Source organism: Bidens hawaiensis, unplaced genomic scaffold (genome assembly GCF_021521415.1).
Source record: "Bidens hawaiensis isolate Kalapana, Puna unplaced genomic scaffold, B.hawaiensis_p1.1 tig00022675_1, whole genome shotgun sequence".
NCBI lineage: Eukaryota > Viridiplantae > Streptophyta > Magnoliopsida > Asterales > Asteraceae > Bidens > Bidens hawaiensis.
The window spans coordinates 120,157-141,225 of NW_027493538.1; the positions used below are offsets into that span (position 1 = coordinate 120,157).

At 31.7% G+C, this 21,069-nt stretch overlaps 3 protein-coding genes across 3 annotated transcripts; 2 read left to right on the top strand and 1 right to left on the bottom strand.

Annotated features, from left to right (window-relative positions):
• Nucleotides 1-1,255: 1,255 nt before the first annotated feature.
• Nucleotides 1,256-6,589, top strand: LOC143566017 (cold-responsive protein kinase 1-like). The gene is made up of 7 exons (XM_077052810.1): nt 1,256-1,464; nt 2,273-2,470; nt 3,348-3,478; nt 4,370-4,583; nt 4,751-4,982; nt 5,695-5,845; nt 6,174-6,589. Exons 1-7 carry the CDS (start codon nt 1,446-1,448, stop codon nt 6,549-6,551), a joined length of 1,323 nt encoding a protein of 440 aa, XP_076908925.1. The 5' UTR covers nt 1,256-1,445; the 3' UTR covers nt 6,552-6,589.
• Nucleotides 6,590-8,130: 1,541 nt separating this feature from the next.
• Nucleotides 8,131-10,373, top strand: LOC143566018 (nifU-like protein 3, chloroplastic). Its single transcript, XM_077052812.1, has 4 exons — nt 8,131-8,312; nt 8,386-8,464; nt 9,113-9,411; nt 10,080-10,373. Exons 1-4 carry the CDS (start codon nt 8,196-8,198, stop codon nt 10,269-10,271), a joined length of 687 nt encoding a protein of 228 aa, XP_076908927.1. The 5' UTR covers nt 8,131-8,195; the 3' UTR covers nt 10,272-10,373.
• Nucleotides 10,374-10,997: 624 nt separating this feature from the next.
• On the bottom strand, nt 10,998-18,564 carry LOC143566019 (lysine--tRNA ligase-like). Its single transcript, XM_077052813.1, has 17 exons — nt 18,432-18,564; nt 18,276-18,351; nt 17,329-17,397; nt 16,512-16,677; nt 16,331-16,424; nt 15,964-16,049; nt 14,810-14,928; nt 14,666-14,728; nt 13,865-13,990; nt 13,504-13,786; nt 12,924-13,020; nt 12,695-12,851; nt 12,443-12,586; nt 11,682-11,750; nt 11,446-11,589; nt 11,312-11,363; nt 10,998-11,223 (listed from the first exon to the last, which is right to left on the bottom strand). The coding sequence occupies exons 1-17, from the start codon at nt 18,503-18,505 to the stop codon at nt 11,201-11,203; spliced, it is 1,842 nt and encodes a 613-aa protein (XP_076908928.1). The 5' UTR covers nt 18,506-18,564; the 3' UTR covers nt 10,998-11,200.
• Nucleotides 18,565-21,069: the final 2,505 nt, after the last annotated feature.

Genomic DNA, 21,069 nt, shown 5'->3' on the forward strand with positions numbered 1-21,069 from the left:
AAACACCTACACACAAAATACCTTAAAACTTTTTTTTGGTTTTTGTTGAAATCTAAAAATAAATGAAAAAAAATTAAATGTAATTAAAATTAAAATGTAATTAAAATTAAAAAAAATTACATAATTGAAAACCAGAAAAATAAAATATGATGATAAAAAAAAACACGAACATCTAAACTAGATCAACTATAATTTTTTCGCAATTTCTCGTTTGCGGGTTATAACGATTTTCTTCACCTTGTCCTCTAGATGGTCGTGTAGCCTAGTATATGTCTTAAAGTCTTTGTCATTCATAAGAACTTCTTTACGTTTTTCACGATGACGACTAACGATTTTTTTAGAAATGCGCGATGAAGTAGTCGTGTCTTCCTCTTCGGCTTGCTCGAAGAGATCTTTGAAAAAGCATATGCTACGAAAAAAATATTGTTATCAAAATCGTTTGACGGTATGAATATCCCGATATCATCGTTTGAGAAGTTAGCCATTGAGGGTTTGAGTGAATAGAAATGGTGAAGGTTGAGTGAATAAAAATGGTGAAATGTTTAAGTAAATAAAAATGGTGAAAAGTTACTGATATTTATATTTAATAAATTGATTATTAATGGGTGTTTTAATTTCTTCAAAAGTCTCCTACGGTCATATGTTTACACGGTAAACCTTTGACACAAATTGTAACTTGGCAAACTACCCACATAGTTAGGGGTGAGTTTGCCACGTGGTAAACAAACCATGAACCTTACCTACACTAGTGCCCCCGCCCCTCTAAGTGTCTAGGTACTCCGTATGGGATGACCCAATAGCAAAAGGTCACCACCAGCTAACCCAACCCAACCCAACCGTTCGGAGCCCTTCTACGCATCTAAGTTATCTCCGATTCAGGGGAAACACCATTAGCCCGAAGGCTCACTGGTTGTAAAACCCGAACACACTCAGGATCGAATTGAAGATCACAAAAACTCAAAACACCAAATTAACTGGTAAATTTGTTAGAAAGAAAAAAAAAGACAACAAACAAGCATAAGTCATATGTCCGTACAGGATTATATAAAACAAACATTTAGAGGTAGTTTGTTACAAAGTAACGACAAACTAATTTGTTAATTTTGTGTCATGCAAAGAATCAACCGTCTGCGACTGCTTCCAAAATTCAAAGTAAAGACAAACGTTAGGAACAATAACAGTTTCCTAGTCGCAAATAGAATTACAGCAAACCACCACCAATCACTTGCCGGCTTCAACAAGACAACTATTTTTCTCTTACCTCGTATATATCATTAAACACATTGATATCTCAACATGTCTGTCTTCTTCGATCGTAACCACATTGTCCTTGCTAGATCATTCCACAACACACAAAGGATTTTGGTTTCGAACAAAACCCACCATTTTTTTTATCATCTGAAGAGTATTGAATTCGGGTTTAGTGAAGTTTGAAAGAAAGAACAATGCGTCATGTACTTGAAGGTAATTATTATTTTGAACAATTGTTTAAAAATGTGAACTATTTTTCTTTGGCTTTTTAACTGGTGTGCATGAATGGATTTTGGGATGTAAATAGCTGAAGTTAGTTTATGTTCATTCGTTTAATAAATGAACTAACATGAACAAGGAATTCACGTTGGTTCAGTTGTGTTGTGAACTTTCGATAATGTGTTTGTATACATCCATTTATGTTTGTTCACTAAAGGTTTTTAATATTTTTTAATGAAGGGTTTAATCTTGATAAAGGTTTTAAGTATTGGAGTTTAAGTTTTTATTTGAGTTGTTTAAAGTCATTATTAAGTGTAAATAGTTGGTTTAAGTTTATAGTTTAGTATAAATAGTTTAATAAGGTTAATGGTTTATGTGTGGGTCAAGTTTTCAGTTTTACATAATAAAGAAAAAAGTTGGACGAGTTGTTCAAATCGTGTGTTCTCGTGCTTGATATTGTGGCCTGGTTTCCAACATTTAATGGATTTTCTAATCTTATCATATAGATTTAAACAAAATTATTAACTATAGAACAAAAATATACCTTAGTATTATGCGATTAATTTATACTATGTAAATTAGCGTATGAATATGAAATTATGAATGTTAAAGAAAACACAAACAAGAAATTTCGTTCTGTTAGGCGTTTGCGAACCGTTCGTTTGTCCAATAAAAGCTTAACGGACGAACATGAACAAGGCCTTGTTCGGTTTGGTTCGTTACAATCCTAGATGGATTTGATGTAAGATATGATTTGTTTTGTTTTTTGCTTGATACTAATGTTGTAAGTTTGCTTATGCAGCTGCATCTCCGGTACCATTGGTACTTAATCAAGAAAGCTCGCAGGGTCATCAGTCGACACCTATCTTGTTGGTCCTCCTGGTGGCATTGATTATGCTTCTGATTTTGCTGACTCTTGTATTTGTCTATCTGAAGTTTATCAAACCAGCACGGTTGAAGAAGTTGAGAAAGCGGAAAAACAGTAAAAACAGCGGAAAAGGTTATTGCTTTTTTGAGTATTTTAGATTTAGCTCTGAATGGTTGGTTTGGGTAAGGTTTTATCTCTAACGGGTAAAAGAAGTAAATTTAAAATATGTTTAAATGGGTCAAATAAGATTAAAGGTCACAAAGTGTACTTTCAACGCATAAGACCTCTCAAGTTATTGAAAATTTTAAGCTTTGTACTCACTTTAAGGTTGTTCAAAAAGCTCGTTGCTCGCTTGAAATTGGCTCATTGTGAATGAGCTGAGTCGAGCCCGAGCCAAGGCCAGCTCAGCTGGTTCGCTCGTTTAATTTGTGGCTCAATATATATATATATATATATATATATAAAACAAGTACATTCCAAATTTTAGTATATTGAAAATTCTATTAATATAGATTTGGCACTATTTAATGAGAAAAAAATCCAAAAAACATTGAAACTTTTGTTTGGCTTGTTTTATAATAAATCCCAGATTTATATATGTAATTTACAACCCTAATTTTAATATCTATATATACATTATGAATCATCTAGTTTATAAATTATGTATTATGTGTATGCTACAAATATTAATTCTAGCTTTTATGTATATATATCAATATCTGTAAAAATTACAAAATGATAAAAATAAACAAGCCGGTTCGACGATCCTCAGAAGCTTGCTTGAGGTAACATTTCAGCTCGTTAACATAAACGGGCCGAGCCCGAGTCCACCCTGACTCGACTCAACTCAACTGGGCCCGTTTACAACCACAATTAAGGTGCACGTTATTCGCAAAGTGTTAACTTGCCCATTTTGTCACTTCTAGTATTTTTATGATTTGCAAAGATTTAGGCTAATCTTATTATTAACAATGCCATATTGATTAAATCTTCGTTTATCGCATTGCAGACCCGAAAGATTATTTGAGTGGGAATCTTCGGACAATAAACTACTTTAGTTTTCAGGCACTAAAGAAGGCAACTAAAAATTTCAGTGAGTCTAATCTTCTTGGTAAAGGTGGATTCGGGCCGGTTTATCTGGTATGTAACCCGCAGAACCTTCTTTTATAAAGTCCAAAATTATGTATCAGATGTTGTTTCATGTACGCATAAATGCCAATATAATTAATGAAGGAGTGTCAAAGTTTTGACCCATTTGCTTATAAATATGCCAACTTGGGTTAAGTTTTATCTCTAACGGGGTAAGTAAAATAAATAGCTTAAAGATTGGAAGTTGTCTAAAATGTATATTTTCTTATTTTGATATATAGAACCGCATAAGCCATTTTATTTAAAAGGTTATATTATTATGGTAATACTAATAATATGGATTTTGTTATCATATTTAATGCTTTAGTTATTTATAAAAGGACCTGAGGGAGTCCCTGACCTTATTTTGACCCGTTATCCAACCCACCGATCTCTATTAAGATTAGGGGTGTTAAACTCTTCGTGTTCATGGGTTGAACCCAAAAATATCACACAAACCAGAAAATCATGCCACACGCATTAATCTGAACACGACATGTGTATTCTCGGGTTGACATGAACATGACCTGTTTAACCTGAATTTTTTTTATTAATTTGTATTTTTGTATATTTATAATTTAAAATTCTAAATTTACATATTACTTTTATTTTTTTGAAGCAGTTATTTTTAAAACATGCCAATTTATTTTTAAACTTCAAACTTTTTGCATCACACAAATAGTTTAAGTTATTACATAAACACAATTATAAAGAAAATAATGATTAAAAAAAGGGGCTAAACAGGTCAACACACGAATCAGCCGGTTTGACACAAACACGACCTTTTAGCTAAACATGCTCCCAAGTTCACTGACCCGAACCATTTAGACTAAACTGATACATGCAAATTTCATTTCGCATCATAAATTCACATTACTAATAACGTTTACGTGGTTTTAATAGGGTAAGTTAGCAGATGGTCAACTTGTTGCAGTAAAACAACTGGCCCTTGAAAAATCACAGCAAGGGGAAGCAGAGTTTCTTGCAGAGGTGAGGATGATCACAAGCATACAGCACAAGAATCTTGTCTGGCTTCTCGGTTGTTGTTCTGAAGGGCCTCAAAGGCTACTTGTGTATGAATACATGAAGAACAAAAGTTTGGACCTCATTATATATGGTACGCGTATTTATTTTTTATCTCTAACGGGTTAAACTGGTTAAATCAAGAAAATAGTGTTTTAGTCAAAAATTTGGTGTCTTTGTGCAAATGAACATCACCACATCTATTCATGTTAACTGTTTTTTTTTTCAATGTGTGTCTAATTATGTTTTCTTTGTGAACAGGAAAAACCGATATGTATCTCGACTGGAACACTCGGTTCCAAATAATACTAGGCATTGCTCGAGGCTTGCAGTACTTGCATGAAGATTCACCCCTTCGGATCGTTCACAGAGATATAAAAGCTAGTAATATTCTTTTGGATGACAAGTTTCAACCAAGAATTGGCGATTTCGGGTTGGCCCGGTTTTTCCCAGAAGATCAAGCTTATCTTAGCACAACATTTGCTGGAACACTGTAAGTCTTCATTCAGTTATAGGTGTCCACGTGGCAAAATGGTGGGCCCGGCGGTTGGGTAGTTGATGATAGTAATATTCAAGTTTTGTTATTTTCCATGAAAAACATGAAATGGTCAAACTAGTCAACTTTGGGTTGGCGGGTTGAACTGTACAATCTGCACACGAATCGTATATTTATGTGTGTCTAAAACATTAACCCTGACCCATACTGCCATACACACTTGAAATCTTGTAACATGAATATAACATGTTTAACTCATTTATCTAAACATATCAAAATAGGTCCAACGGGCTAGTGAGTCGACATGTTTGATTAAACGGGTTAGTGGGTCGATATGTATATGAAACAGGCTGGTGGGTCGGCCATTAAATGATTTAAACAGGTCAACTCGAGTACGATCTGTTACTTAAATAGGTCAACCTGAATACGGCCCATTTAACAAAACCTGACTATTTTCGTGTTGTGTCAGATACTATCACCCCTAGGTTTATGCGATAATATTTAACACTATAATTTTGCATAAAAAGTTATAAAATATACACAAAAGTACTCCTGGTAGAACTCGACCAACCCGGTCAATTTTGGGCCATATAAAATTTTTCGCCTTTTGACCCGTTACCTTGTAACCTCATGTTCGTTGTACACGATTAGATATACAACATTTCTTATGATATGGTCTCAGATATAATGTTTGTTTGCCTTGTTGTAGAGGCTATACGGCGCCTGAATATGCGATTAGAGGACAGTTATCCGAAAAGGCGGACATTTATAGCTTTGGAGTTCTTGTGCTGGAAATCATAAGCTGCAGGAAAAACACTAATCTCAATTTGCCACTAGAAATGCAATACCTCCCTGAATATGTAAGTCATCTACATCTTATTAACAACTTTTTATTTTTATTTTTCATATCAAAATTATTAGTTTGTATTAAATCTTTTAAAATGATAAAGAGAAATCATGAACATAATACATATATATATACATAATACATAATTGTATTTAACAAAATCAAACAATAAATTAGAAAAAGGTTAGACTGGTAAAAGCGTCAAAACCAAACCGTATGAATTTCAAACCGGCTGACTTGGTTTAGTTTGGGCAGTTCAGTCAGATTCAACGATTCATATATTTTTTCAAGATTCTCTTTCTTGATAGTTACAAAGTTTATTATTTTCCAAACCATTGCAGGCTTGGAAGCTATACGAGCGGTCAAAAATGATCGATCTTATAGACCCACGAATGCGAAACACAGGTTTTATCGAAAAAGATGTAATGCAAACAATCCATGTGGCTTTATTGTGCCTTCAAGCTCAAGCAAACATAAGGCCACCCATGTCAGAAGTTGTAGCAATGCTGACGTGGAAGGTCGAAATGGTAAAATCGCCATCAAAACCAAAGTTTTTAGAACGAAAAAACCGGTGGAAAAATGAAAAACATTCATGGGAAACTGTTTCTGATGATTTTCCTTCAAATCTTGAAAGTGAGTCACCTTCTTTAACACCACCTCCAAATTCAAGAGATTTTACTGCCAGCCAAAGCTTTTCAGGAACAATGGTGAATGTTTAGTATACAATTTTGTTGTTTTTATGTATAAATATGTTTTTTTTTTTGTTATAGAAAAATATGTGAATATATTGAGCATGTGATGAATAAGGGGAAAGAGGAAACTCTTAACCCATAGATTGTTCCAACTCTTTTTGATGTCAATAAAAAGACTGCTATATATATTTTTTGTTGGCCTTGTTGTAGTATATAATCACTCTTTTATTATAATTCATCTCAAATGCAGATTACACTTTAAACTTTTGTCATTCAAATAGTGTATAGATGCATTTTTAGGACTGCTATTCAATAGACTTATCAAATAAAAAGTAATCTTCTTTTTTTGGTAATGAGTGCATGGAGCGAACGAACTCGAACACGATGGGCAAACCCACACACTAAAACATTTGGGACGGGTTCAAGTGTGAGATTAGGTTCTAAAGTTTTTACGTGAATGGGATGAATATGATTTTAGGTGATATCCGATTGCGTAAAAATACGCACCCTTTTGACGGAACGATATTCGTAAACATTTAATATTATTTTTATTCTCTTTGACATTGTAATAAAATGTTTTATTTATTCTCTGATTTTTATTTTTCTATGTCCTTGGATAATAAAACAATATAAATTTTAAAATACTAGGAAATGTATTTGAAAATCCCATTAAGTATTTTTTTAACAAACTGGCGAGTATACGTGATACCCGATGCCTAATTACATGGCACATACCCGTTGGGGATTGGACCAGATCTAGGGCCTGATTTTACATTTGAATATTTAGACTACGACTATCATATCGTTCATTAACACTACGTGAGAGTACTAAGTGAATACTGATTCGTAGATCAAAGCAAATTAATACTAAGATAAGACACAATTGTTACTTTCTATCTAATTTCATCTGTTTTTTAAACATAGAAAACTTTTATATACTTCATTACTTTTTAGTAAAACTTAACATTTAACATAAAGTTGAGCAAATAATTTAACTATGATATTGATGTACTCTTTAAGGCGTTGGTATACTATGCGTATTTATGTGTTTGTATGTATATGTATTTGTAGCTGCCCGGGTCAGAGACATATGGACCAGATATAGCCCTTCCTAATCCTTACCCAAAGTTGTAAGAAAGAAATAGCATGTTAGAACTTAGAAGGGGTTCGAGGTTGTAGCCTTGTGACCGCCCTTTGACACTTAAGTTGGTATTTGTATGTGTAAGCAAACTTGATGGACGTATAATAATATGTAGTGTAGTAGCGACTGAGAAATGTTTGGAAAACCGAGGGTGTGTGTTGGGGAGGTGTAACTATAAATTTCAAGTTCATACATCAATCGTATAGTATGCCTTTTATTATACGCCAGGGCTATAAAAGCAAAAACTAAAAGTCAAATCTCGTACACGGTTCAATGCGTCGTCTAGTCAAGTTAGTTCTAATTTGCGTCTCATGACTTCAAAATATCCATATAAGATTATTTAGATGTACCTTAACTTTTTCTTAAAAAATGTTAAAACTTAAGGGCAATTTGGTAAATACAAGTCTAAATATCCTATGAAAAACAGAAGCTGAAATGTTTGATTCCTAATAAGTTTATGTCCACAGATATCAAAGCCTCTCAAAATCCCATATTTCTTCTTGTTCATGAAATAACTCCAACTTAATATCATGGGCTCAATCACAACTCAAACAAGATGTCTTGAATCAAAATCCATTTGTTCTTCTTATTATAATTCATCTGATGATAATAAACCTTCTCATTCCCCTGTTTTTCTTTCCAAAAAGGTACCAATATTTGCACATTAATTCCTTTTTTTGTTAAAAATTGCTGACGGGTTTTTGTTTTTGTTTTTGTTAGAAATCGTTTTTGAGTGGTGGGTTTCGTGTAAACCAGTTTCTTAGATCAGATTCTACTCGGAGATTAAGAAAGCATGCAGGTATTACATACACCTTTTCACTTTTTTAACTCAAAGATGTTGATTTTTAAGTTATAAAAAAAATAATTAAAATACCATTGGGCTGACAATAGATGTAAACATGTCACCGAGTTAAACAAGTTTGAGTTTGGGCCTTAATAGGTTTCGTGTTATAAGCACATTTAAGACATGTTTAAATTCCTGTCTTAACAAACAGACAGGTTAAACACGTGTTAGTGTGTTTATATTTTTAAATGTTCTTAAATAATAATTAAATATATTCCCTACTTGTTTAAATTCATGTCTAGCACTACCGGTAGTCGTATCGTGTCTGACACGTTATACCAGCTCACCAGTTAAGCACCACTAGTTTCTTTAATGCATGAGGAGCTAATACCTAATAGGAATTTGAAATTTAGTCAAATTGAATTTTGTTTGGTAATACTAATTTAAGTCCTTTGACTTTTTTGGGTCAAAGATGGTAATTTTCAAATTTGAAAATTGTGGAATCTCAATGCAAATTTAATACCACACTTTTCTCTACTGTATCTAACTATAAATTTGATTTTGGATATCAATATTTTCGACAAAAGCACAAGTAGTTAATGTTGAATGCGAGTTTAAAGATTACTCGGTTGGACCTTTGTTTTCTAATGGTATAATGTAAAGGTCTAGTGATGTCACCGACTTGTGTTCTTCCGTTAACCGAAGAGAATGTGGAGAAGGTGTTGGATGAGGTTAGGCCTGGGCTAATGGCTGATGGTGGAAACGTCGCCTTACATGAAATTGACGGTCTTGTTGTCGTGTTAAAACTTCAAGGAGCGTGTGGGTCATGTCCGAGTTCAACAATGACATTAAAAAACGGAATCGAGACTCGCCTCAGAGACAAGATTCCTGAAATTATGGATGTTGAACAAATCATGGATACAGAAACCGGGCTTGAGTTGAATGAGGAGAATGTTGAGAAGGTATGTATGTATACAATCTTGATTTAATGTTTAAGTAAACAAATTCTTATATTATTTAACTATAATATGTTCGGTTCGAACTGTGAGAACCACATAAACACATGTACCTATTGATTTTACAGTGATTATTGCAAGAACAAAAAGAACAAATCTAAATCGTTTGATTATTATTAATTTTTATATTTTTTTAAAGCTTTTACTTCACATACAACTTTGTATGTTATGTGTACGAAAAACTATCAAACTAATTTGTTCATAATATATTTTTTGCCTTTAAATGTTTATCTACACATGTGCAGCAGATAATATAACCTACACATGAATCGTGATTTGAGCATTTGTACGTGTGTTTAAATAGATATGAATAAAAATTGAATTTCAACCATTTTTTCAAATTAAAAAAAAATGAAGTATAAAAAAAATGAATGATTTTAATGTTTTTTTGTTCTCGCTAAAAACTGTGTTTTGCGTGCAACCAAGTGTTTATGTGGTTCTCTATTTAAATTGGTTCTATATATCTAGGAAATGAAACATGTATATACTAGATAATTGTTGGATATGCTATCTGAGTATTGGTACAATTAATTTATGTTAAATATGATATATCATAAGTACTACTTTGACCCAAAAAGTCAACCTTCTGTAAATTGACTCTTTTAACATTGCAGATTCTTACAGAGATTAGGCCTTACTTGGTTGGCACAGGTGGCGGCATTCTTGAGTTTGTTGAAATCAAGGATTACGATGTCAAAGTGAGGCTCAGTGGCCCTGCAGCGAAGGTGATGACGGTTCGGGTTGCGTTGACACAAAAACTAAGAGAAAAAATACCCGTCATAACATCCGTACAGTTAATAGAATAAAGAAACAATCACATAAAAATGCCATTTTTTATTGTAATTTTGACAAAAAGAGGGTTATAAAGTCTTTATTTTGATTATATAGTAAAAGTTTGCCTTATGGAATGTGGTTTTCGGAGTATTTAGAAAAATAGATTGACCAAGTCAAACTTTACTTTGTGTATGATACATACTTGTTCACTATATGTTTGGGTGACCTTAAACTATTTAATGGTGATTTTTTGCAAGGGAACAAGATTTAGCTTTACCGACCTTGATCGTACTGGGACCGTGTCCAGTAGCCAGCCAGTATTACCGGTGTTACCGTCCGGTTCATACAAGTATAAAAACATTGTTTAATTTAGTTAGCCCATTTACAACCAAGTCATGATACTAGATGACAATTACAAAAGCAACCCTCAAAACTCTCTTATTCCGCAACTATTTCTCTGATAATTCTTTTCAAGGTTTACAAAGTTAGATGTGATTGACCAATAAAGGAGATAATAATGTTTATAAAAATATTGGTTAACAAGGTTGGACAAAGATTTAATAATCAACTTGAATAAAATATGTTAAGATGTTATGTGTCATTTAACTTGGGAGTAAGATTTGACATGGGATTTATGTATGTTTTAAGTTACAAACAGGTTAAAATAAGAACCAAAGATTCATGTGTGTTTATAGATAACTTCAAAACTTTGATGATACTTGTTTAAAAATTCATATTTGTGGCTGGAAATAACTTCAAAATCCAAAGCAGAAAAGCTCAAAATAAACAAATAAGTCAAAAGATATCATTTTCACTATTTGTGTGGCATTTTAAACATTAACACAATCAAACCTCTAAAGCATGCATCATAAGCTTTGACAATACAAATATAGCATGAATCATTCTAAACAAAACTTGGTCTTCTCAGATCCACAAACCCAAAGATCTCCCATGAATGAGCTCAAATTTTCAGGTTTTCAACAGCTGCAGATCGTTAAATTCGTTAGATTACTAATTAATTAACTATAATAAACATCAGTTGAGCAAACAAAAATGAGACTTGTGTTTGTACCTTTGACAGGCGGTTCATCCTGCGGTTTCATGGCAGGGAAAAGCAATACCTCCTGTTCACAAAATAAAAAATAAAATAAAATGAAATTAAATATAAATTCATGACAATATAAAGATTTAAAAAATGGCAAAAACCTTGATGTTTTGTGAATCTGTGAGCAACATAGTAAGCCTATCAATACCCAATCCCCAACCACCAGTTGGCGGTAAACCGTATTCAAGAGCCGTACAAAACGTTTCATCCAAAGCCATTGCTTCATCATCTCCTGATTGTCGATCCTGAAACGTACGTTTCACACTCGATATGTTAATCTCAAAATATTTAATTAGTTAAACACAAGATAAAACTTCTTTCGAAAAATAAGTCGTACCTTTAGTTGATCTGCAAATCTCTGACGTTGTACCACTGGATCATTAAGTTCCGTGTACGCATTGGCAAGCTGAAAGAGAATATATATACATGAAAATATTTAAAAATGTGAACTAGAGTTAACCCGACATGCTTTGGCATATTACCCAACCCGTCCCGACCTGTTTTTACCCAACCTCTAGGTTCAGTAGAAAGTTCGTTTATTTAATAAATGTACGAATACAAACAAAAGTTTTTGCTCATTTGGTTTCACCAGCGAACATGAACACTTGTCTCATTTGTTTGCCTACATTCTGTTATGTTCTCGTTCAGTTATGTTTGTTCTTTCACAGTTGTGTTTGTTCATTTACGTATTCATTTTATGTTAGGATCATTACAATTATGTATACTTTTATTGAAATAAAAATCACCCATTACAATTATGTCTACTTTTACTGAAGTAAAAGTCACCCATTACAATTTTACTTGCCTTTACTTATAATTGGCGTTTGCTCAATTATGTCCGTTTATAATTTGTTCAGCTATATTTTTCTTTTCCGTTAACGAACAAAACATATACATAAACAGTCTTATTTTCTTAAAAGAACATACACGAAAGAGAAAACCTTGTTTGTTTAACTGTTCGTGTTTGATCGTTTGGTTGGATAAAGTTAAACAAACAAACACAAACATTCCCGTTCCGTGTTCATTCGGTTCTTTTGCAGGCCTAGAAACCTCTAAAAAGATTAATATATCAACGATCCAGATTAGATGAATTCATACCTCATGCTTGTTGATAAACAACTCAAAACGTTCCGTCAAACCCGGTTTCGACCGATGCCACTTTGCAAGTGGGCTCATGATCTCGGGATGGTTAATTATAAAAGCAGGATTCACACACGTCTCCTCAAGAAAGTGTCCCACAAGCTGATTCCCATAACAAAAGTAAAAAGTTAGAAGAATTAAACCAGTCTGATATAAATAAAAACATAAAAACATATTTACGAAAAAATATAATATAATATAATTAATTACTTTATCGAGCAAACGTGTAGTTGTTTGAGGCGGTGGACATTTAATATCAAACTTGGTGCACGCGTCAAGAAGATATTTATTGGCTTCTTCGCTAGCAAGGTCTTTGGGTATGTTAAGGTTTGCTATTTTCTCCAACTCTTCAATCATATCAATCCTTCTGAAAATGGTTAAATCAAGTTAGTAAAATAAATAATAAAGTGATATTAAATCTGTATAGTTAGTAAATAACCTGAAAGGAGGCGTGAAGTCGATTTCAATCGGGTCATTATCCAACCCGTTTGCATGGTATTTAATTTTGTATCCACCGGTAAGCTCCTTCACCATACCTGGTACATTTTGTGTTATTAAATTATATGCAATCACATGTTTACACAGAGGTTTGAAATGTGAATTTCTGACACGACATGAAAACGCATCACGAAAGTTACAGATTTAGGTTTGGTATAAATGGATTTAAGTTGGTTCCACGTAGAGCCCGTGTAACTAAATGACTCATGTACGGGTAAACCAGCAGGTTCAAGATTGACTTGTTTAACCCATTTATTTTTAATTCTATTACTTTTCTACGTGTGTTTCATGTTAAATAAAATTGGCTACAAAAATGTTGTAATTAAAAAATAAGTGTTTTATATAAATTTGTACTTTTATTGTAAACAGTATAGTAGTAATACGTGAAAAAATATAAAACTTTCATATGTAAAATAAATAAAATGATTGGTAGTTAAGAGTTCTTAAATTATTTGGATATAAATTAACTTTGTAACCGATTGCTTAAAAAAATCTTTAAAAAGTGTTTCAGTTCAACTTACCACTCAACATTTGCTCAGTTAGCTCCATCAAGTCGTTGTAATCAGCAAACGCCATATAAAACTCGCACGTTGTGAACTCAGGATTGTGTGTCAAATCAATCCCCTCGTTTCTAAACTGCTTCCCAATCTCGTATACGCGTTCGAGTCCACCAACCACAAGCTCTTTCAGATAAAGTTCGGGTGCGATTCGCATGTATAGTGTCATATTTAAATCATTGTGGTGAGTCACAAATGGACGTGCAGCGGCACCACCAGCAATCATGTTCATCATAGGAGTTTCAACCTTTAATAAATAATAAAAAATAATCAGCAATTAAAAAAATCTATAAAGGATAAATGAAAATCTAAATTAATAGTTCACCTCCAAAAAGTCAAGATTGTCAAGAAAACGTCTAACATAAGATACAACTTTCGCGCGGGTCTTGAATATATGTCTAACTTCTGGGTTGACCATCAGATCCAAATATCTTTGACGGTATCGTGTTTCCTATCATAAAAGTATGAACTTGAGTTAAGGCAGGTTCGTTTAACTATAACCAAACAAACAAACAGTCAAACACGAACAATTAGACGAACAGGGCTTTCTTGCTCGTGTTCATAAATGAACTAGTTTGTGTTCGTTTATCGTCCTTCGTTAATAGTAGATGAACGGTTCAAGAATGTAAACGAACAAACATGAATAACAAACAATTAAGCTAAAACTAATGTGAAGAACAATGTATTGTGCCTAAATAGTTATTAAAACTAGACTAAGTTGTAATGAGCCAAAAAGATATTAAATGTATATATCAAAGAACGTAAACAAACAAACTTATAACAAAAATAAGAGAAATGTAAACTTGATTTCAATTGTAATTTCAACTTAGTAAAAAGTAACACATTAAATAGCAACACAATCAAATATAAAGAACGTACACGAACAAACATAAACGAATTTAAATAAAGAAACGTTAATGAGCATATACGAATAAACAAGACATGAGTTCATGTCCACTGTTTAAATGAACAACTTTTTTTGTTAATGTTCGCTCACTTACTAAAAAACAAACATAAATAAACTTCCCACCAAACAGTTCACAAACTGTTAACTGAATGTGTGGTTCGTTTATAGGTGATAGATGAGACAATATGCCTCAATAGGACGATAGCTAGTAACTAATACCTGATCTTTTAATATATATGCATCAGGATTTCTACCAGTTCCTGGAGTCCAAGCATCAATATTCTGTAGATTAATAACGCAATTTTAAGTCACTAAATGCAAACAAATTTAAATTTAAATAAACAAATATAACAAGTTATTAACCTTTGCATTTGTACTATCTGCAGCAGCTGCACTTTTTTGTCTTGGCATCATATGTAAACAAGGTGATAAAACAGTGAATGATTTTGGGAATATACTCAACTCTCCCCTTTTGCTTTTTCCTGCCAAAATAAAATAAATTTTTAATTTATGTGCAAGTAAAATATAACTAAAGAAGCCAGCTTGACCCATTAATTTATAAAACGGGTTGATATAAAAGTTAATAATTAGCTAGAAAAGAAGCTAGTCAGTGGGTCAAACCAGTTAATCGGGTCAAACCAGTTAATCGGGTCAAAAGTTGTCCAATTGGTTTATTTAAAAAATGAGATTTATAATGTAGTATTAAATAATATAGTTTTTGTTATCATAAATAGCATACCAACTACTTCCAAAAATTTGTAAAAGAAAACACGTCTGTGTTCGTTCATTTAACTTTAAACAAACAAACAAACATAAACATTTAAACAGAGTTTTCTTATTTGTGTCAGTAGCTTAAAAAAACTGAGCGTGTTCTTGTTTGTTTATGCTCGTTAACATTATAAACAAATAATTCATGAATGTAAACGAACGAGAACATGAGTGAACATAACATAAATGAACATACATAACTGACTTAAAAACCAATTAAAAGTAAATGTGAACAGCAACGTGCTAGGCCTAAAATGTTATTAAAACAGACTAAACTAGAATGAGGCTAAAAATTTAAACAAAGCAATTATCAAACTTAAACAACATAAACTAATAAAAAAACATGAACAAATGTTCACAAACATAAATAAACAAAGAGACGTGTTCATGTTCATTCATTTAACTAAAAAAACTAAGCTTTTTGTTCATGTTCGTTCGTGTATTAAATAAACAAACATAAGCAAACTTAAGACTAAACGGTTCACTAACAGTTCACTGAATGTCCAGTTCATTTACAGGCCTACGAATTGCATCAAACATCAAGCGGAATACTTAAGAAATAAAATCACAATTGTGAACAAAGTTCTGCAACAATAGAAAGATTTTAATCAAATAAACGCAAAAAAATCTGATACTTTAACAAAACAAAACATATCCCACCAAACTATAAAACAAAACTTTATCTCACACACTATCCAAAAACCATTAATAAAATAAACAAATTAAAGATGCAAGTTGAAATTGCAAACCTGGAAACCCGACAATCCCAACAATATCTCCACGCTTCACGCCAGAATGGTACTTCAAGAATTCAGCTTCATCCAATTCAGATCTCCTGCCAAAAGCAACATGAATGCTTAAAGAAAGAAATGTGTAATTTTAGCAGTTATAAATCATAAAAATTACATCATAAATCTTCATAAATACTATACAGGGATATGCACGGTTGAAATATAATTTAAGATGGCATTTAAATGCATATATTCTTAAAAAAAGGGAGAGGGGGGGCATCAAACATAGACAGTTTGAACCATTTATCAAACAACAAAATTACTTTTTTTACAAGTGAGTTATAATTGCAGACAGTATTTGTATACACAAAAGACAAATGTTTACCTTGCATCAGCCATAACTTGCACTTTTCCACCAGAACCATGCAAATCATAAAAGAATAGCTTTGATGAAGATGATCGTTTGTTCATCAGTCTCCCTGACAAAAACACATGTATCATCATTCACTACAAGTTATTAAACATTAAATTCATGTAAAAGGTTGATGTAAGAGTATTCTTCTAACCAGCCAAAGAAACTTGAACATCTTCCAGGTGGTCCCCATCTTTTAAGGTTTTATACTTCTCAATATATTCAAGAATGGACATCGAGACATGGAATTTGTGAGGATAGGGATTCCCATTTGCTGCCTTTTGAGCCTCAAGTGTTTTCAACCGATTGTTGAAGTATTGCTGCATCCACAAATAATCTTTATGAGAATGAGGTATGGTTTTAAAACATGTTTACTATAGTACCAGAAGTGTCGATTCTAAAAAGGTTTAGTAATCCTCAAAACACAAAAAATATCTCATGCTAGGTGACATTCTAGAGCTTCTTCTGCTGACAAATATTTTATAACTTGTTCTTAACGTACGTCACTAATGAAGCACCAATTTATAAATATCAATATAAACAAATCTTTTCAGAGTAGTTACAAGTACACATTAAAGTAGCCTTTAAAAAACCATCCTAGCATCCCACAAAGTATTGCTGTTACTAAAAGTTATTAGAGCTTTTACCCGAACAAAACAACAATTCTGTCCATAAAACATGTTTCTTTTCCTTATCAATGCATGAAAGATTTGACTGCTAAATATTACTATAACACTATTAATTAAAAGACTGAAAACAATGTAAATAATGCTGGCTTCATTAAAGCCAAACATTTATCCATAAAACTTTGAAAAAACTTGCAAGGCTGATAAGCACATAGACGGTGATTTATTTTTTAAAAAGATAACATATGCCATCTTTCAAAAAGAATATGAACTCAGACTGAATATAAAGAAAATTTGAACACAGGTCTAACCGTGTAATATAAATAACAAAGAAAAGAAATATACCGTTGGGTCCATGTCTTCATCATCAGCTGCAGACGGCTTTTGAGCCGCTGTTTTTGGCATTGCAGCAGCCTGAAAGAAAAAAGAAGCCAAGATGATACTTCTTAAATTAAGAACCAGTCACAATTTACAATACCTGGTATTCTATTTCTATTGTAGACCAAACTAAAAGAGTTGTTAGTTACACAGCCACTTCCTTTTTACATTATTGCATCATAATAAAAACACAGCCCATTGTGGTTAACTGAAGTTGCAGATTCAGAAACCAACAACACAGACCATGTTACCAGATTTCTATGCTACAACAGGAGATGTATGATTCTCTAATCATATGTTGTTTTAACTGGGTTGGATCTTTTAGTTATGGAAGTTATTACTTACCTGGAGAGGAGATGATGATAAAGAAGAATCAATGTAGAAGGTTAAATTGAACTAAAGGCTTTTCAATTGATAACGATATATAATTAAATAAACCCTAAAATTGTTATCAACTAGTTGTAAATTTGAACTTTTCAATTTATTTAATACATTATATATACAATATATTGGGCCTAACAATCAGCAGAATTTTAATTTTCGTTTACTGCTTTTACCCACGTTTCCAAGTTAGTAGCTAAATTTTGGTTTGGGTAAACAATCAGCAAAACTATTCATTTAATGTTTATTTACCCATATAATATTTTTTTATTTTTTTAAAGTTTAAAAGTTAAGATGTTAAAATATCATGTATAATTATTTTTTTAGAATTATTTTAACAAAACGCGTCGAATTTTGGAACATAACGCATCAGAGCGCTTCACGCTTCACAAGCACCGTGTAAGTTAAGCGAGGCCTAACTTCAAATGAATAACTGAAAACAACTCCAATAATTAGTATGCAGATTGCAACACACTACTCTATAAACAAACAGTTATATAATTTAAAATAAAATTAAAAAGCCCTAAATTGACCTTTTGCTTCTTCTCTTCTTCCTTCCTTTGCCTTTCTTCTTCCTTCTTCTTGTTCTTCAACTCCTTCTTCTGAGCACTTCAGCAAAACCAAAACAAATATTAATAATTAATTAATTAATATTATGGTGTCCGGTTCCGGTGAAATTGAGAGCTTACTTCTTGCTTATGGTGTCTGCTTCCGGTGGAGCGGTGAGATTATTATTATTATTAATATTCGCCGGATCCGCCATTGATTAATTGCCGGAGTTAGGGTTTATGGAAATGGCGGCTGATAATAAAATGGTGTGTGTGTTTGGGATTAGGGCATGTGTTATTATTATTGTGTGGACGTGGGAGGGTAGAGTTGGAAATATGTAAAGTGAGTAGGGGTATAATTGTCTACTGATTATAGGTGTTTAATAGGTAAGGGTGAGAGGGATGCCTTCGGGTACCTAATATCGGGAACGTTAGGGTACACCGTATGCCACCGCCTTCCAAGTTTGTTTTATTATACACCTGATCAAAAATAACTTTTTATTATGGTAGTTGAGAATAGTGTTGTCTTTGATTACAGGGTTTTGAGATAGTTTAGAGTGTAAAGGACATGACGATGTAGGATTTGTTAAAATTAGGGTAGTTTAGGGTAGCGCCCCTCTTACACTACAAGGGATTTTTATATTTCACATTGAAATAAAAACAAAACATGTGTTATGGTGAGGTAAGATGCGATGGTGGGTGAAATGGAGGTGTGGCTTGTGCCCTCTAGCGCATGGGATATCGCATTGTTTTGCCCCCATCCTGCCAACGTGTCATTTGACGCCCCATCACCCCAATATAACGCATGACCTAATTGGGAAAATCAAATTAAATACAAAATTATATTTAGCTAAATGGTTAGAGGTGAGCGAGTTTATAGATATATATGTTTTTAGAAGTTATTCTCCGTAACTAACATGTTATTCTATATTCAATATTGCAAAACAAAAAGTAAATTTACATTAGTTTTGGTAGTTTAAACTTAGTCTTCTTATTTTAAAATAGTAACTAGATTAGTACCCGTGTTACACACGATGGAACATATTTAAAATCATAATATATATGTAACATCATATAAATTTAATTAAATATAACTGTTGTACTTGTAAACAAATGATAATTTTACATGAATTATAATATATTATAACTTATTGAATCATATATAAAAACATACAAAGAATAACGAAGATAATAAAAGTTAAATTATTTTATAACTTATACCATTAGTACAATAATAAGCAAAAAAATGAAATTAGTCTCCAAATCAATAAACCAATTTTACAATGTCAATTCAACAAAACTACTATCTCAATGTTGATTCAAAGATGAACTATCTGTAAGACATTTGCTACACACCAATAACCGTAATGTTTACTACTCTAAAATAGTACCCGTGTTTATTTACACATCAATTTAAAACATTTATTACACATCAATGTTAAAATGTGTTAAAAGATGAACAATATTTAAGACATTTCTTTTTATAAGTATATTATAAAATTATGTTACAAAACAAATTGTTATGACAATCAAAAATCTAAATTTAGTTTTTCATAATACAATAATTAATTGCTCTTTAAAATGAAGTCTTAATCAATATTCAATAACATATTAAGTTTCATTCAAATGTAGTTGACATATAGTTGATTCCTAATATATATCATTCATGAAATATAAAAAAGTTTTCTCATTCAATTCTTTATAACTATTTTGTAGATAAATTGTGTTAAATAATCATTGAATACATATAATAATAATCTTATATTGTTTTAATAGATTGTGCTCTTTAGCTTTATGTTTCTTTCAATATGTACCCACTTAATATGTTTCCTTTGTAGCTATATTTTTTTCTACCCATTTAGAGATAATGTAATTTGAAATGGTTGATGACTATCTATGAAATTTGAAATAAATGATCAACTATGTATTGTAAGTCTCTTAGACTTGCTTGGTTGCTGCAAATTTGAATTATTTCTAACAAATGTCAGATTGGAATATATATATATATATATATATATATAGTTAGTAAATTTTCATCTTAAAAAAATCCACTTTTGAATTAAAGAGTGACCCGTGTAATACAAGAGCGAGAATTATAGAAAACGTAAAATATACATATTTGTTCTAAATTTAAATGAATTGTAAATGTTATATTTATAAGAACGAATTATTTTAGATGAATTATGAGGTATTACATCATGAATATTAATTAAACGGTAAGTGCATTATTTGAAATTAAATTATTAATAATTATTATTATTAAAATTATAATAACGTACACATTTACCAAAATTAGAGTCAACTCATATTAATAAAAATATTCAAGTTGTTAACCTATTAAAATTCGGTTCTGAAAGTTTAGTCAAAGTCCAACTGTATAACCTATTTTTGTAAATTTAATATAAGTGGTAAAAAATTCGTATTTTAAAATGGTTTAAATAAATAGTTTTTATTATTCTCATTTAGGAATAAATATATATTAAGGGATTTATTTGAAATTGACATTAAATTCACAATAACTTAAAATATATAGAAATGGTTATTAAACTAAAATTTTTAATTAAGGCATGAATAGTGAAAAAAATATGAAATGGATTTATCATAGTAGATAATATTAAAAAAATGGTTGAAAAAATTAGTCAAAATAGGAACGTGAATTATGGTTGTCTATATGTAAATATTATTTATAACTATTTAATATAAAGGATAAAATTCAGTCAAATCGTTACTTTATTTAAATTCGGTTTTTTAACAAATGCTGAAAGTCAAACTGTATAAT